This window comes from Pteronotus mesoamericanus, unplaced genomic scaffold (assembly GCF_021234165.1).
Source record: "Pteronotus mesoamericanus isolate MK-2021 breed Mesoamerican mustached bat unplaced genomic scaffold, CSHL_Meso_final contig_46, whole genome shotgun sequence".
Taxonomy (NCBI): domain Eukaryota; kingdom Metazoa; phylum Chordata; class Mammalia; order Chiroptera; family Mormoopidae; genus Pteronotus; species Pteronotus mesoamericanus.
The window spans coordinates 1,850,228-1,867,638 of record NW_026555170.1 but is presented as its reverse complement, the minus strand read 5'-3'; the positions used below and the strand labels follow the sequence as shown (position 1 = coordinate 1,867,638).

General features: G+C 59.6%; 1 protein-coding gene across 1 annotated transcript; it reads right to left on the bottom strand.

The window, feature by feature from the left end:
- Positions 1-220: 220 nt before the first annotated feature.
- Positions 221-16,577, bottom strand: CARMIL3 (capping protein regulator and myosin 1 linker 3). The gene is made up of 40 exons (XM_054577749.1): positions 16,538-16,577; positions 14,977-15,071; positions 14,622-14,672; positions 14,465-14,524; positions 14,265-14,380; positions 13,948-14,045; positions 13,637-13,707; positions 13,453-13,526; positions 13,172-13,247; positions 13,001-13,089; positions 12,447-12,541; positions 12,128-12,214; positions 11,809-11,918; positions 11,593-11,670; positions 10,958-11,034; positions 10,770-10,874; positions 10,605-10,674; positions 10,063-10,144; positions 9,838-9,934; positions 9,640-9,694; positions 9,388-9,560; positions 9,090-9,158; positions 8,779-8,872; positions 8,596-8,694; positions 8,053-8,181; positions 7,778-7,891; positions 7,201-7,376; positions 6,299-6,386; positions 6,023-6,160; positions 5,675-5,738; positions 5,329-5,537; positions 4,853-4,953; positions 3,935-4,250; positions 3,460-3,588; positions 2,763-2,829; positions 2,569-2,658; positions 903-1,021; positions 638-818; positions 373-483; positions 221-246 (listed from the first exon to the last, which is right to left on the bottom strand). Exons 1-40 carry the CDS (start codon positions 16,575-16,577, stop codon positions 221-223), a joined length of 4,119 nt encoding a protein of 1,372 aa, XP_054433724.1.
- Positions 16,578-17,411: the final 834 nt, after the last annotated feature.

Sequence of the window (17,411 nt, the reverse complement as noted above, 5' to 3'; positions counted from 1 at the left end):
AGCTGGCCCCCACCCCGAAGCACTCTGCCGAGGGAGTCGGCATTCAGAGCCTCCTTCTCTCCAGGTCGCTCCCTCCCTTCCTGTCCCTCACACCTCATCCTGCCATCCAGCCCCCTGTGGGATGGGTTGGCAGAGGGGCCTGGAGGTTGGGGGCGGGGAGGGGTCAGTCCTTGTGAGGCACATGTCGAGAGGAGGGCTGGGGAGGGCGCTGCAGCGGCTCTCAGTCTGTTCCTGGCTCACTGGTTCCTGCTGGGAACAAATCCAGGGAGCCCTGTTTCCTGGGCAGGGAGAGCCAGCCGCCCAGTACAGGGCGCGCCATGCTGGACACATGGGTGGGAAGGGGGACTGCCCTCTCGCCCACTCCACTGGCACCTGTGGGGTCAGGGGGCCGTCTTCTGTCAGGCTCCAGCTTGTCACAGGACTGTGCTCGCCGAGTCCTCTTGGGCTTCAGGGGGGCAGTCCGGCGGCCTGGATCTAGGGGCCCTGAAATGACAGTCAGGTGGGTCTGGCGTGTGAGCGGGGTTCACAGGCCGGGTGCTCATCCAGGCTGTAACGCATTTCGTGCTTGGGATGGGGACCCGCTGTGGGCAGCAGGGTTCCCAGCCATCCCGAGGCTCCCTCCAGCCAGGCGACAGACCTTGGACCTCGGACTCCTCTTGGTCCTGCTGTGAGCCCAGCCTCAGCCGGGGTTTGCTCATCCCAGGGGCTGCACCCCCGGCCTCAGCGTCTTCCCTGCTCCCTGGCTCCTGGGAGGGATGGCGGCCCCTGGGCACAGCCACTGGCTTGGGGGGCCGCGGAGCTAAGGGGGGGTCCTGCAGCTGGCAGAAGAAGGAATGCTGGGTCAGTTCACTGGTCCTCTTGCCTCATTAACGTGCCTTCCCCACCGCCTTGCCAGCCCTCACCTTGGCATTCCTAGCAGGAACCTTCCTCTCAGGGAATAGGGCCCCCTCTTTCTCCTCCTCCCCATCCTGGGAGGCTGGGCTGGGGCTCTGGCAGCTGTGGTTGGGGGCACTCTCCTCAGCTAGGGGATGGGGAGAGAGAAGAGAAACGGCAGGAACAGACGCTCTTTCACCCACCCCCACCCCACCCTGTCCCCTGTGCCTTTGAAGCCCTGGAGGCCAGGACCTCGCCCTGCAAGCCTATTTGCTCCTACACCTCTGCCTCAGCTGCTCCCTTCCTCTCCCACATTTCCTCAGCCTGTGGTCTCCAGGATGGCCCCGAGGCTGTCACCTTCTGGAGTGGTCTCTGGCTGTCCCTCTTGAAGAGCAGGGTCTGAGATCTTTCCTGCGGGGATAGAGCCAGAGCCTGGGGCCGTCTGGGTCCACAGGCGTGGCTGCCCATCCAGGGCTGCAGTGCCCCTGGGCTCTGCCAAGGCTGCAGCCTGGCACTCCTGGGACTTTGTCTGCCAGTCTGATTTAGATGGTGAGAGCCTCAAGGAGAGGTGCCCTGGCACCCCCACCTTCCGCCTCTGGGGTTTTATGCAAATTGCGCCCCAGCGTAATCCACTGGGAAGGTGTGGTCTGTGTGTGTATCTGTGAGGTGAGGAAGAGAGGCCAGAAGGGTGAAGGGCACTGGCGGTGGTTGTGTGAGCAGTGGAACATCCGACTCCTGTGGTCTCCTCGATGGAGGATGGAGCCCCACGTCGGGTGTTTAGTTTGTGTGGAGGATGGGAAACCAGCAAAGATGCCCCCCCAAGTACTGACTGGGCCTCGGAGGACGGACAGGAGCACAGCCATTGCCAAATCAAGGGCCAGCCTGGCTCTGCACCGTGCTCTTGCACCCTAGCCTCAGGGAGGGAGAGGAGGAAGGTTAGGGAGTGTCTCTATCTACAAGGAGATTTGTCCGCGTCAGTATTGCTGAAGTCAGTATTGCCATGTCGTGTTCCAGGCCTGTGGGAACGTAGCTTGATGCCAAGCCTTCTTTTAGAGGCTCTGTAAGTGGAAGGTGCTCTGAGCCCAGCAGAAGGGGGTGCCACATCATGAACCCCTCCCCTTTATTCCGTCAGGGTTTCAAAGCCAGAAGGCAAATGACTTGTATAAGGTCAACACTGCTGGTGGCGGCTGGGCCAGGACTAACACCCAGGGATTCTGACCTCCAAGGCAGGACTCTTGCCCCTTCCTCGTGCACCTTTCTGCAGGAGCTGAGGATGGCTCTGCAAGCTATTTTGGGAGGAGACTGGTATGTTTGAGGTGGGCCTGGCCTGACTAGTACTTGCCCACTCTCTTCCCAGCTGAGGGTCTGAGAGAAGACTTCTTTATAGAGGGTGTCACTCTGCTGACAGTGACCAAGCGTGGCCCCAGCCCTAGAGAATTATCCAGAATCAGCCACAAAGCGTTGCTCTTGTCTGCCAATGCTTGCAAATCCATGTTTATTCTGTAGGGTCTTCCTTTGGGTTGGGTTGTCTCTTTCGGATATAACTTTGTAAATATCCTTAAACACTTTCACTGTGTTGCCTTCTCACTGCCCCACCTTGGTCATAAAATTCCCCGATGCGGGGGTCACAGCCTCTGTCTGTTTGGACATACCCTGGGCCTTCAGTGCTGCTGCCTGAGAGGAGGTGATCCATACCTATGTGCCACGTGGCCTCTGCGCGGCGCATGGCGCTGAAGCTCGGCTTGGTGCTTTGGGGTGGCGGTGGGGGTTTCCAGGCTCCAGACCCTGGAGGGGAGGGAAGGGATGGGCGAAGCGGACCAAGAAAAGTGAATTAGGAGGGGCCCCTGAGAGAGGGGCCAAAGGAAGGAAGGGAGGGTGGCCGTCCTCACCTGCGTCATCCGAAGAGCGCCGCTTCTGCCAAGCCTGGACACTGCCCTCCAGGTCGGGGCTTGCGCCCTGAAAGGACAGCTGAGTCAGGTCATTGGGAAAGACCCCCCGGGGGGGTGTGGTGCTGCAGTCAGCAAGGGGCATCTGCTCTAGTATTTCGGGTCATTAGTCCCTAGACGCTGGGGCCGTTTTCCCCAAAGAGTGGCACCCCCACCACCCTAGGGGCGTAAGAAATGGCTCCCACAAATGAAAATACTGTTATTTTAATAGTCATATATTTATTTTATGTGTAGAGGACAACATGACTGGTTTTAAAGATAATAATGCACTGGTCCAGGCTGAGTTAAAAAAGGTGAGTTGAATTAAAATATTATGTAAATAATAACACAAGTGGAATGTGGAGAGGGTAAGAATCAGTCCTAAGGGTGGTAATCAAGTCACCAAAGTCTGAGAGGCGGGCTGTGGAGGTAAGTATCTTTATGACCGCCCACTTTACAAGGGAGTAGAGCCTCAGGAGGTGAAGCGACCCGTCCAGGATTCCATGGCACGTGTCCGGTATGGGCAGAGCGGCAGCCGACGCCTTTTAACGCCGAAGCATGGCTCTCCCCACTGACTCACCAGGGACGGGGGTGCGGGAAGTGGAGGGTGGTAGACAGTGACCCAAAGGACCCTCAGTTCACCGCCTTGGGCTCCCCTCACCTCTTGTTTCCCATCGAAGCTCCAACCTTTGGCTCTTCCCAACCCAGGAAGGGCAACACCCTGGACCTTTGGCTGCTGTGCTGTCCCAGGGGCCTGGCCCTCTTCCCCTGGCTCTGACCCCTCGGTGCCCTGGAACAAGGTCTCAGGTTTACCAGCAGTTCCTGAGGGAGAAGGGACTCCACGGGCTGCAAGGGTGTCGGGGAGGGCCCCTGCCCCTCTGAGCCCCCCGCCTGGGGGAAGACCTGCCCAGACCCTTTGAGGAGTCCTTTCACTGCCCAAATATGCCTGCAGGGCTCCCAGGATGCTCTGGGTCACCAGGCTTAGCCCACTCGAGGAGCAGGGAGTTGGAATGACCAAAGCTCCCCAGAGCCCTGAGTCCTAGCATTTTCCCATTAATGGCCTGTGGTAGGATGGGCAGGTGGGCTGTGCGTGGGACAGCAAACGGGGAGGATATAGTGCCTCCTGCCTCACTTACCATCTTCCTGCGGAAAGAAGGTCCCCGGCCCCCCCCAAATCCAGGGAGGAGGCCACTCTCCTCCTCTGGGCTCCAGCAGGGGGAAGAGTTGTTGCCGAGGCTGGGGGGGTCTGGGCTGGGGGGGCTCTCCTGAGTCGGGGGTGGCGGTGGGGGTGGAGGGAGGAGGAGCCCGGTGGTGGGGGACCCTGGCCCCCTGTCCCCCTTGAAACTCCGGGGCCGGCGAAAGTGAAACAGGCCTCGGCGCCTCTTCTTCTGGAGTGGAGGCACGGGTGGCTCGGAGAGGCCTGGCCGCAGGGTCCGCAGGGTCCGGGGGTAGCTGGGCAGGGTTAAGGGTTAAGGGTTAATGACAGAGCCTTGGGCAGATGCGAATGCCGGATGCAGAGGTGGCTCAGGGCCGAGGGTGGTGCTGGTGTTGGTTAGTCTTGGCTCTCATAAACCTCCCACTTCCTCTCTCATCTGCTTTCTCCTGCCCCTCTGTAGCCCTTTCCACTTATCTCAGGGGAGAGGCTGTCCCCACCTTCCCTGTCCTAATCCTCTAGTGACAAACTCTTTCCCCCCAGGTACCCCTCTGCCCTTTCCTTTTCTCCGTCTCTCCAAGTGACCCAGTTCCTTCCGGGCAGGGCAGTGACCGAGAACATTCCCTCCAGGCTTCTTGTGCTCAGGGCCACCCTGGCCCAGGGCCTGCCGCCATCCCCTCCCCGCCCACCCCCACCATTCCACTGTGATGGCCCCGTCCTTTCTAAGAAAACATGGGAGATAAGGGTTAGGTATGGAAGGACAAGAACATGGGGGAAGTGGCCCAGAGAGGCCGGCTTCGGGCTCTGTCATGGGAGCGGCCTCCATGGGAGCTGGGCAGACAATGAGTCCTTCCAGGGCCTCGGGGCCTGACGAAAATGGGAGCATGTCGAGGTGCCACACCTGGAACTTTCATCCATGACCCTTCGGCTGAAGAAGTCCTCCAGCCCCTCATCCAGGCGGGTGGCCATCCCGTTCTCCTGACGCGTCCCAGGTACCGGCACCTGCTGGGAGGAAAGTCCTGTAGGGAATCTCATCTGGCCAGGAAGACCCTCCCTTCCACTAAGGGCCTTCCCATGTGGCCTTGGACGGGCCACTCCTGGCCCCATGGAAATTCAGACTGCAGTCCACCTGGAAATTTCCTTGCTTGGCAACTCTCACCAAGATGAGGCCTGTCACTGTCTGGCAGGCAGATTTCCTAAGGCAACAAGGTCTAGATCCCAGCCAAATTGGGTAATCCCACTTTTGGCAGCCTCCCGGGTCCCCTGCCAGGTTCCCCAGGCTAGTGCCTTGGCATTTGGGTCCTAAAGCTACAATCCCTGGCTCTGGCTTTTCTAAGTGTAATCAATCAATCCTCTTGCAAGGCCTTAGGGACTCACACTGGGCCGACCGGGTCCTGGAGGGGTGGTCCTGGGGGGCCGGGGCCTGCCTTGTGTTTGATGCCTTAGTTTATAGCCGTGAGTAGGAAGCTCGGATAGACCTTCCCAGGAGCCACTAGCTGTGGACTGGCTGTTCCCGAGTCCGGAGAACCAGCCAGGGGGGATCCCCAGGCTCCCCAGCTGGCTTTCCATGTCCTGAGGGCTCCCACCTGCAGGGACGGCAGCATTAGAGGGACTAGCAGGAGGAACAGGGAGAAAGCGGGCTGGTGAGAAAGAAGGAAAAAAAAAAAAAAAAAAAAAGAAAGAAAGAGAAACAGGGCCATTAGAATTGAAGCTGGGGACTCACTAATGAAGGCAGACACTGGCCGGATCTTGCGGCAGCGTTTCTGCTTTTTGATGGCCATGGTGTCCTGCAGAAATGGAGGCGAATAGTGCTGCCAGGCTGTACATCCCAGGTACCTCACCTGGAGTCTCCATTCCTCAGAAAGCCTTCTTTTTAGAGTCCCTCGTGCCTCCCTCTCCTCAGGTGGCTGGGGCTTTGGGATTAGGGAAGAGGCTGGGCTGGTTGGGGCTGGGGGATGCGACCAGGCTCAGTTAGGGGAAAGTGGAGTCCAGGGAAGTAGAAGGGGATGGTATTTTGTAGGTTTAAGGGCAGGACTTAGGTTAGGAAGGGGATCGGAGGTGGGATGCTCACAATGTTGGTCCCAAGTTCATCATCTGTGGTCTCCTCGTGGTCGTGGTTACGGCCCCGGCCCCGGGAGGACAGATCCTGTGCTTGGCCTGGCCCCCCTGGTGGGTCTGACAGTGTCCTTAGCTGGGCCAGGTGCCGGGCCTGGAGAGGGACAGCCGTGAACAGGATCCCAAGGAAGCGGTCCGCCTCCCAGAGTCTCGAGGGGAAGGGGCTGGGGGAGATGGTATGATGCCAACATGCAGGGCATGTCTGAGCCTTGCCGGGGTTCAGAAGCCTTACCAGGCTCTTGTGCGAATGGTATAGCTCCTGCAGGATCTCATCCACAATGGAGTTGGTTAAGTAGGTGACGACTGAGAGCTTCACTTCACTGTGGGCATAGGTAGGGGCTGCTCAGCACTCCTTCCCCAGCCCTGGGCCTCAGCCTTGCCCTTCCCCAGGCGCCTGAGGGAGAGGGCCAGCTAGCCTGGCTGTCCAAGGAGGCCCTAACGTGCGCTATGTAGGAGGCACCTGAGGCCCACCACGCTCGAGTCTTCATAAAGGCACACCCTGTCCCACCCGCAGACCTCCAGCCTAGGTGTGTGTGGTTTGGGAGGGTGGGCACAGAGGACAGAAGGAGAAGAAGGAGCAAAGGGGCTCCGGGTCAGACCCCTGGAGCTCCAGTGGAAGAGAGCTGAGTAAACGGGAGCTGAGTGAGTTCTGCTGGTTTCTGCGGGAAGAGCAGAAACCAGTGCTTCTTGTAATAATTTTTCTTTTTCTTTGCTTTGGCAAGTGGTGCCACCCAGACCCAGGATGAAAGAGGTCTAGGGGTGGGAGTGGGGGCGGGGGGGAGAGAGCATAGTCCATGCACTCCAATCACATCAATTTTCTTTGACTGTGCCTCCGAGGAGACCGTGCTTTGTTTTCAGGAGATACATCTGGGTGTCCCTGTGTGGCTGTGTGCGCGCGCACATCTGTGTGTGCGCTGCCCAGCACCTAAAACCCAGCTCCTAAACTCCGGTTCAGTTCTTAGACTTCTAGGGTAAAGACCAGTCTGACCCTAAATAGCAAGGTTGCAGTTGGTTAAAGATTTATCCCTTGTAATGGAGATTGTGCCATTCATTATTCATTGCTGGGAGCTGGGCCCCAAATCCCTAAGTGCTCTGGGCCCAATCCAGCCCCGCCCCAGCCCATCTGCCTCTCACTCCAGCTTGTTCTGAATGTCCTGCCCCGCCTGCTCCAGCAGCGCCCCGCGGATGAAGTTCCGGGGCACAGTGACGCGCTCGGCCACATTGCTCAGCATCTTGTTGTGCCCCTCAGCCACCCGCATGGCCACGGGGCATAACTCCTGCGTTAGGCTGACCATGGACTCCAGGATCACCTAGTATGGGGGAAGGGAGGCCAGAGCCCCAAGGGCAGCAGGATCAGGGGCGGCTCCACAGCCAAGAGACTCTAGCCTGTCTATTCCAGCCCCCCCGTGCCTCTCCAAGGTCGCAGGGCCAGTTGGCAGCAGAGCCTCCAATGCTCAGGCTCCCACCCTACCATATGGACAGGGAAGAGTCAGTACGGGGGAGGGGGGGCAGAGGTAAGAATTCAGGGGCCAAGACTGAAGCTAGCAGAAAACACATTCAAGCCCGGGTTTCTAGCAATGTCTTTGCACAGTGGGAGTGTGGGTGGTCTCAGCTCTGCATTTCCTTCTTGCCCCCAGAAATCTCCCCCGCACAGACCTTAGTCCTCAGCTTAGAGCCTGGGTCAACACTGGGCTCCTTCCCCAGGACTTGCCTGCAGCTCCTTGTCCACAGCCTTGGACACCTCACTGGCTACTGACTCCAGCCTCTGCCGCACAGGCCCATCGTTGGCCAGCACATGACCCAGCTCGTAGAGGCTGGGAAACAGCTGTGTAAGGAAGGGGTTAGGTGAGAAGTAGATGATTACTAGGTCCCTGGGTGCCCTGAGCTAGGAGGGCAGACGCAAGGGGCAGGGCCTGGGTCAGCAGGGCTGGCCTTCTGCCAGGTGTCCTCTGGACTGTCAGGGGAGGGGGAGCAATGGAGGCTCACCGCCCGGGAGTTCTTGGCGTCCTTGATGAGGTCCCGAGCATAGAGCAGCTCATCCTGCACGGGCTCTAGGGGACACAGCCTCAGGGCCCGCACCTCCTCCTGCACTCGTCCACACAGCCGCTGCAGCATCTGGAGCACAGCCGGCAGGAGTGTTAGAGGGGGACCCCACACAGTATCTTCCCAGCTGGGACCCCAGGCACGTCATTTCTGGGTCTCTTTGGGTAACCCTATTGGTGCCTAGCATTACAGGGGCAGTGGAGATGTTGCTGGACGGCCTGTTCTCGCTTCTGGGGAAGCCCTTCTTGAATGCCTAGGAGACTTCCCCCAGTCCTGTGCACTCCTTGGTGGGGGAGCGGGGGAGCCACCCTGTTTGCCCACATGTTCTCTCATGTTTGGGACCCCTATTGTGAATGTCCTGTTTTCCTGCTCCCCCGCACATTGAGTCCAGTTATGGGCATCAGGCAATGCCCCCTTCATACCCCGCCCCTGTCACATCACACCTGTGTCTTGCACGCCCCATGTGTCCCAGAGGGAAACGTTTACTTGCTCGGCGCTGCTGGTCACCAGGCCCTGCTGCAGCCTGAAGGCCTGCTCCTGGGGGCATGTCTGGGAGTGGTTGTTCCTCACCAAGCACCACTGGATCTGGGGGTGATAGGTGAGTGGATGAGGGCCTGGGGTTGTGGGCTGGCCCCTGCCCTTTCTATTCCACCCTGCTCAGGCCGCCACCTTCTGCCAGACGTCCTCAGTGCGCTCGGGGGCGCTGCGGTAGGCTTGGGAGATGTCGCTCACGGGGAAGGACATGAAACGCAGCGTGTGGTTGCTGTGGGACATAGTAGCACAGCTAGGTGGGGGAAGCGGTGAGGAGACGCCCCTGCTCCCCCAAACCCACACGCTTGGTCTTGCTGACCACTTCCCTCATCCATGGCCCTTCCTAACATTTCTGTGCAAAGAGGTCAAGGGGGCTGGCGTGAGTTCAGGCCTGGCCCAGGCACAGGAAGCAGGGGGCTCGAGTCAGGGCAGGGCCTGGGTCCACTCACCTCTCCAGGGCCCTTGCAATGTCCAGAAAGCCCAGGGCAGATGTATTGTTCCGATCCCATAGGATAGTTCTAAAGAGAGGGTGAGCACAGCTGGTTACCCCACCCTCGGGGTCCCTGTTAAGGGGCAGGGCACAGCACCCCCTGTCTTTTCCCTGGGTAATGGAGGCTGCCTCAGAGATGGCTCTGGGACTGAGGGTCCCCTGGAAGTTAGGGTACAGAGCAAGGCAAGCAGGGAGGGTGTGTGTGTGTGTGTGTGTGTGTGTGTGTAGGAGGTCAGAGGGCCCAAGTGGAGGCCCACCTGAGGGAAGAGTTTATCTGCAGGGCCTTAGACAGCATCTTGGCCCCGATGTCCTCCATACCATTGCCGCTCAGATCCACCTTAGCCAGGCAGGTGTTGCTGCCCAGGGCATTGATGAGGATGCTGGTGCGCAGCTTCAGCCGGGAGTCTGCCACCGACAGTGACTGCAGAGACTATGTGGGCAAGTGGGGGTTGGGTCCAGTCTCCAAAGTCCCTGCCACAGCAGGTCCCTTCCCAGGCCCAGTCACTCACACAGTCCTCTTCCTGGATCAGCTGCACCAGCTTGTGGAGGATCTCCTCCAGGGTCCTGAGGGGAGTGAGGGCCAAGTCGGAGGGGAGGGGGCTGGGGTCATGCTACTGGGGGAGCAGGGAGGGAGTCAGGGGTAACCAGTGAGCCAAAAGGATAGGCGGATGATGGAGTGAGGTCTGTGGTATGGGGAAGGGCCTTACTTGGCCTTGACATTGAAATTCTTGCCCAGGAACAGGTGCTTGAGGGACTTGTTCTTGCCAAGTGCAGGCACCAGTGTCAGGAGGTCTGAGTCGAACCCTGGCCAGTAGATGGGAGAGGCCTGCCCTTGAGGCCGGAGGCTCACAGGAGTCTCCTTAAGGTTTCTCCCCCACACTCCAGGCCCCGTCCCCACCTGGCCCCCGAGGAAGAAAAGCACCTCAACTCACCGTTGTCCGACAGGTCCAGGCTGCCTACACAGGTGACAGCTCCCAACTGCTCTTGCAAAGCCTGGGCTCCTCCTGAGCGGAGCTGCACGGACAAGGGGGGCAGGCTGAGGGTCGGGGCAGGGCACCATCAATGCTCAGAGGCCAAAGTAGTTATGCCAGGACTCAAGGGCATATCAAGGCTAGAGGGTAAAATCAGGAGGTCCCTTCCCCATAGCAAATTCTTCCCTAGGGTTCTCTGCCTTCTCTTCAGTCAAAGTCGCCACGCCGGGGCACCAGAAATAGCTCGCTCCTGCCCTCTGGTGGGAAAGTCTGGTATCTCCCTCCCCAAAGCTCTAAGGGGGCAGATTAACTAGAGACTGAAAATGACCTGTAGAAAGAGGGATGTACACCACAGGGGGAGAGGGGAAACTGGAGGTGCGATCAGGTTGGAGGGTCCCAGAGGAGATGTGCAGAGGCAAGATGTTGCCAGAGGTTGACTTAGATCAGAGAAATGAACAGAGGGTGGGGGACAGGCAGTGGGGCTTGGGGGACTGAGGGCTTACCTCACAGCTGCTGAGGTCCAGGTGCAGATCACTGAGGTGACTGTTGAGGGAGAGGCCCTGGAGCAGTGCCCTTTGGGAGGAAGGTCAGCAGGCCCACTTTTACCTCTTACCCCCTTCTTTTACGGTTCCCCCTTGGGAGCTCCCCCAACCCTGCACCCACCCGACCTGAGGGCCTCCAAGGGCAGCTTCGTGGTGGAAAGGTTGACGTGGCTCAGTGTGTAGGCGCTGCTGAAGAACTGCTTGAAGGCCGGTGGGGCCTCCCGGCCCTTCCTGCAGAGACCCTTGGGGTCAGCAAGGGAGGGGGGCAGCCACCACTTGCCCCATCCCTTCCTGCACTGCCCCCATGCTCCTACCTGTGAGAGCAGCTGTTGCGCGCCAGGTTGAGGTAGGTTAGGTGGGAGCAGCAGCCGTGGAGCAGGGCACCCAGAAGCTGTGGGGAGAGACATGGGGGGTCTCATAGGGGCTGGGGGCGGGGTGCTGGTGGGTGGGTGAGGGTTCCTTCCTCCCTGTCGAGGTCCTGGCTCTTACCTTCTGTGGTTAGTCTGTGTGAGCCCCCATTATGAACATCCACTTTGCCTCTTACTGCCTCAGTTTCCCTTCTGTGGAAAGTGATTCTACTCCCTTCCTGATCCCCAGGGGTGGTAGAGAGGCTCACAGGCAGTGGATGTATCAAGCCAGCGTCACCACAGGCTCTTAAGGTGCCTTGTTCACATTAAGGAAAACATCTTACCCTCCTGGTGGACTCAGCCCCGAGCCAGGGGAAGGGAGTGAGTGCTGGCTTTTAGGCGCAGCCAGCACGACCTTGGGCACTGACTGAGATAAAGTGAAGTACAGGTGTCAGCTATGGGTGTTGCTTTGTAACTCAGCTGAACCTGAAGTCATCCTGCCAGCTCTGCCCACCTCCACACTCAAGGAAGGGGGTGAGGCACAGATCCCCCCTGGTCTCCCCAAATCACCTAAGGCTGGTCTGCCATTACCAACCCCTCACCAAGTCAATGGCGCAGTCAGTCCCTGCTAGGTCCAGGTGCACCAGAGCATTGGGCTGGGCCAGGAAACTGTAGAGGGCCTGGGAAGGAAGGACAGAGGAGTTGCAGGGGAAGGGGTGCTGGAGTCCCTCCACCCCCGGGCTACAGGGCAGAGCCCCCAGGCCTGGAAGCCTGAGCGTGCTTCCCCAGGGGCTTGACGTTATGTTCTGTGGACTCACATTGGACTCGTCTGTGGCAAGCAGCCCAGGGTTCTTGCTCAGGTCCAGATATCGAAGGGAGCTGGCAAAGGCCGGATTGGCCCCGAAGGTCTGGCCCAGCGCCTGGAGCCCTGAGCACAGCGGGCACTGGGCTGGGTCGGCCCCCATCCCCACCTCTGCCCCAGGTATACGACTCTTCCCTGCTCCCGAAATGTGCCTTCTTTCCTTTCCTTGATCCCTGGGATGCTGTGTGGGTGTGTGAGTATGCCTCTGGGGCTCAACACTGAGGAAGCACCGGAGAGGATCGGAGGTCAAAGGTCAGGGGTCCTAGTGCAAATACCTCGAGGGGAAATGGCAGTCTTGGCCAGGCACAGTTTGGTGAGGCCAGTGGGGAAGCAGAGGAGCTGCTGGCTCAGGCTGAGGAAACCTGGGGAGCGGGGAGAGAAATGCGTGCGGTGGGTGAGAGGCTGGGCAGCGGGAGTCGGCGGTGCGGAGTCAGAGCAGGGGCTTGAGTGGGGCCGAGGCCCGGGGTCAGGGATGGCGGTGCTGGGGCAGGGGCTGGCATCAGGGTGGAGAGCCCTGTTCAGACCCGGGTTGGAAGCTGGGCTAGGACAGGAGTCTGCATTGTGGCGGGGGTAGAATTTGGGGCTGGGGCTCACCCTTGTCCTCGATGGGGTTGTGGGACAGAGTGAGGGCATGCAGCGCACAGCTCCCGTTCTCCCCAAACACCCCGGCCAGCTTCTGGACAAAGTCCCTTGAGGCAAGGGGAGGAAGGATTTGTTTGACCCAGCCGCCAGGCTTCCCCTCCTCTTCCACTTGCCTGCCTGGCAGGAACTGCAAAGGCCAGAGGCCCCCACAGGTCAGCAGCAGCTCAGGGTCTGCCACAGAACTTGTCACCACTCGGGAGCACGTGAGGAGTTGTGCTGAGACAAAGCCCAGCTTTGGGTCCTTGAGGTTAGAGAAGCCCACCCTGCTTGGTAGTTGATGGAGCACGCTGGGGACGGCCATGGAGCCCGGGGGCGGGGGCTTAGGTCTGAGTCCCAGCTGGACCATTGACTTGTTTTCTGCCCTTTTTTGGGGTCAAGGAAATGCCCTGTTCTGTGAAGTGCGGAGTTGGATGAGATAGGTCAGACGCCCGTACTGTGCGCTGAAGTTCTGGGGCCCTAAGACTCCATAAGGGGGTGCCGCCACCCAAGGAGGAGGCTGGCCTCACGTCTTAAGTCCGGCGTTGTCCAGCACCAGCTCTTCGAGGCTCCCCGACTTGCTCAGGGTATGTAGCACCTGTTCTAGCACTTCAGAGCCCTGAGGACAGAGGGGGTGCTGCTATCGGGAACCAGAGAGGACACTGCGCTCTCCCGCTTCCCCCATCCCTGCCAGTCCCTACCAGCCGCAGGTCCTTGCAGTAGAGTTTGGTGAACCACTGGTTGTAGGCCAGGGCTGCCACCATTAGGGCCAAGTCTCTGTGGAGAGATTGAAGGGGGTAGAACGTGGTGAGCAGGTGGCCAAGCAGGAAAGAAGAGACTAGGGATGGAGTGGCTGGGCCGGGGAAAGCCTGCACAGGTAGAAGGCCGTGGTGGGTGGAGTTGGGGAGAGAGAGCTGGGGCTGTGGGTGGGACAAGAAGGGCATTTGGTGTGGGGTGGGGAGTCTCTATCCCATCAGCTTACCGGCTCTCCAAGTGGCTGAAATCCAAAAGATTGAACTCCCGGTTATCCTCGGCATGATAGATGGTGTCCACATCCTTGGAGAGGTGGAACCGGGTCACACCCGCTCCCCTCCTCCTCCGCCTCCACCTCCGCCCCCGCCCTCCAGGTCCCACTCGCCCAAGGAGTGGGTCCCGGGCCAACGCACCCATTGCACCTCCTCACGGCAGTGCAGCCCATTGTAGTCACACAGAGCAGCGTAGGTCTCGGAGAAACCACCTGTGGGGCAGTAGATGGGCTGGCTCCGTGAGGGGCAAGGGGATGAGGAACACGTTTGGCAGTCAAGGAAATGTCAAGGTCATTTTATGTGCTAGTATCCTGGGTTCCTGCAACACCATGAACCTCTGAGGTCTGGGAGCTGCGGAGTCCTCAGGGCAGGTGAAATCCCACATACAAAGGACTCTGGACGAGGGGCAGGGTGATTTAGGTCCCACTTTTGTCAAGTCTGTCCCTGCTCACCACAGACACTGTGAGTGGTAGACGTGGACGTCTCAGAGTTGGGGGATGTATCCCGGGGCCCCTCTGGAGTGTCTGCGTTTCCACGTCGGATTAGACACCTGGAAGGTAAACAAATCCATCCCAGAGAGAGGTGAAAACAGGCTCTCAATTCTTCCCCTGTATGGCTTCTGGATCCCCAGGAAAAAACAGGAGCAGAAACAAGTTTGTTCTGCTCCTTGGTGCCCTAGAAGCTTAGGTCCAGGGGAAGGAGAGAAGGAGGGAAGAAAGAAGTCTCCTCGTTGTCCAACTCCTTGAGAGATTCCTCCTTTGCCACTCACCCAGGACCAGGGCAGACCTTGGAGAGGGCAGAGCTCACATGTCGCGTCACCTGGTCCACACTCTCCGCTGATGGCAGCCGCATGCTCACCATGCCACGCTCTGTCTCCACTAGGATCTAGGGGCGAGGGAGCAGCAGGGCCAGTTACTGACCCCTTCTTCCTGCTGGCCCAACGGAGGGGCCCCTGGCCCCGGTGCTCACCTGGTTCTGACTGAGCGTGTTGAAGGCCCGGATCTCCAGGACATTGAAGGAACTTTCCACCTAGGGGTGTGGGGGTGCTCATATCGTGGTAAGGGTCTGGCCCCCAGGTTTGGGGGGGAGCATGACAGGTGCTCTCCCACTCCTCAGCCCAACTCACCTTTGCTGGGACTTTAAGGGGGAAGAGGTGGAGGCGCCAGGAGGTCAGGGCCTTCAGAGAAAGGAAAAGAAAGTCAGCAGCAAATGGCAGTTTCCTGGGCATTGACCCCTGTGCTCGCTTAGCCCTCTCAGCTTGGGTGCAACCCTGCCAGCGACAGCCCTCTGCTGTGGGGGTCCTCCCTTTCCCTCATGCCCCGTCCTAATCTCCTGGATATCCATCCGTCCAGCCTGCCCCTCTCGCAGGCTGTCTTTTCAGCTCTTCCCTACCTCTGTCTCCCCTGCGTCCCAGGTGCTCTGCCTTCAGCGACCTTGCTGCCCTTGGTACCTCCCTCTGCTCCCAAGCCTAGCGTCCTCACCAGCACGCGGTCCTCAAACTTCTTGGGCTTCGTCTCCAGCTTCACACGGTGTTGTTGGAGCACAGCCCCTTGGCTCAGGCACCTCCGGATGCTGTCTGCAGGTGGATAGGGGCCTGCTCAGAGCTCTCCTTACCCAGGGCTCTCCAGGGGCAGGGGCAGGTGGGAGTAGAGAGAAAAAGAGAGACAAAGGATAGGGACATAGACCTTTACTTCTTGGGTGACTTTTATGTTCCTATTAGAGAGGGAGGCAGGTGTGGAGAAAACTTGCTCCTGATGTTCCTGAGTCAAGGGACAGTCACTGAGTGACACTTCTGTGGGAGGATGTGTCTTATACATCTGAGGATGTGAAGGATTTTTCCAACCCATTCACTCGAACAACTGTCAATGCATACACAGTGAGTCAGCGTGTGGGGGTGTGGGGGTGTCCCTTTGACTATATTCTAGGTGGTCTGGGCGTGCGTGTCTGCCTTTTACTACACGTGTGTGCGTGCCTTCTGAAGATGCTACAGAGCCCATCTGTGGCATTGGCAGGGATGGGTAAGTGTGAATGAGTATGCTGTGCTTGCAGTTGTGAAAGGGGCACAGAGCCAGAAGATTCTGGTGTGTGTGGGGGGGGTGGAGGTGGGGGTGGGAAGGAGTTAGTGTTTAAATGAGACCGTACCCAGCAAAATATCCCAGAAAGGGGTGGGGAGAGAATGAGGTGGGGGTGCAGGTGCTACAAAGACGTGTGTACACACATCTCATGTTTGTGCTTGTATGTGTGTGGAGGTGTGGGAAATTGTCAAGGTGCAGCGTGCCTCTGAGTATCCTTGAGCGTCCTGGTCTCTGCGTGGGCTAGCCTGCGCTCCTGCCTCTGGGGGTCAGGGTTGTGGCAATGCTGGGGGTGGGGTGGGGCCTTGGTTTGAGCTGAGTCTTAGGGCCATGCAAACAGGAGAGGCCTTGAGGTGTGAGTGTATGGCTGCGAGAAGGGGACAGGTTGGGACGGGGGCTGTTGGGGAGCGAGTCGCAGAGACCCTGCTCTTGCTTTTAGCTCCAATCCAGGCCCTCTTTCCTGATTCTCTTCTTTGCCCCACTGGTCGGGGCGCTGCCAGGCAGCTAGAGGGGCTCTCCGGGGCCAGTTCCGGGGCGGGGCCGGGAGAGGGAGGGTGTGGAGCCAAGAGGCGGTCAGGACCAGGGGCAGCTCCCATCGTGCGGCGGGGCGGGCCTGGCTCCGCCCGGCGGGGAAACCTGGACTCTCCGGAGGGGAGACTAGATGCCTTGCTGAGGGTTGGGTCAGGACCGCTGAGAGTCGGCTTTAGGGAACGCAAGGGGACTGCACCGAAGATCGGCACGGGCGGCTACGGGACAGTAAGGTCCTGACCGGGTGAGGCGAGGGGGGGAGCGGAGGATGCTCCGGAGACAGATGCCCAGAGCTGAGACACAGGGGCAGGGGGTTGCCTTGCCACCGGGATACATGGGGCGGCGGCGGGAGGCACCGGGGCTGGGGTGTGCCGCGGAGAGGAACGCACTGGGTCTGGGATGCTCCCAGCCGGGCGTCCCGGAGACCACCGCAGTCTCGTACCTTGCAGCTCGCGGGTGAGCTCCGCGCTGGACTTGGCCATGGCAGCCGCTCTTGCTGCCACTGCTGCAGAGGAGCCGCCGTTGCCGCCGCCGGGGAGCCGCGGCACATGCTAGATCCGGCTCCGGGAGGGCCTGAGCGCTGAGCGCTGCAGCAGCCGCCGAGCCCGGTCCTGTCAGGGGCGGCTGCGCGAGCGCTCCAGCCCCCGCCTCCCAGCGCCGGGTCCCCCACCCTGCCCGGGGAATGCCGGACTGAGCATGCGCGGCGCGCCTCCGGGCCGCGTGAGACCCTGCGCGCGCTCTAGCCCACTCCTCCCAACCGCTCCCGTGTGCGTCGCCCTCGCCGTGTTACCTTGAGCCCGGGCCATCTCCCTGGCGGGGGACATCGTCCCCGCTTTGCGTGCCACACACTCTTAGGGCACCCTGAGCAAAATCCATTTCTTTTGTTTGTGGGCCTGAGTACCCCTGTCATCCTTGCAAGGCACCTCCCTTTTCCTGTTTGTTTGGGCCGGCGCACCTCGCCCTCGCTAACCTGCGAGGGAACTCGGGATCCAAGGATAGGACTTGGCCAGATCTGGAGGAGTTCGGCCTTCCTTTCCTGCCCACCCAGCCATGGGGATCCCTGTGGCGCCCTTGGCACCATCCCTGCGGATGTAGCACCTGGGAATTCCCGTGCCACCTCCTTCCAGCTGGTAGCTCTGCAGACACCTCCGTCCCTGAGCATCAGGCTCAGGTCCTGGAGACTAGGAAGGAGGATTAGAGGGACCCAGACATCCAATCCACTCAGACTTACGCTCTCTGCTCAGCTACCACACCTATGCACCCCAAACTAAAAAATGAGCACATTGATTCAAAACAACTATGATCATCTGCATTTT

Excerpts from the sequence above, each read along its gene's own strand:
- CARMIL3 (XM_054577749.1), bottom strand. The coding sequence starts at position 16,577 with ATGGCCAAGTCCAGCGCGGAGCTCACCCGCGAGCTGCAAG. Across the intron at positions 7,377-7,777 it reads CTGTGGACAAGGAGCTGCAG|GTGATCCTGGAGTCCATGGT; the intron begins GCAAGTCCTGGG and ends CCCCCATACTAG. Across the intron at positions 4,251-4,852 it reads GTCATGGATGAAAGTTCCAG|CTACCCCCGGACCCTGCGGA; the intron begins GTGTGGCACCTC and ends AACCCTGCCCAG.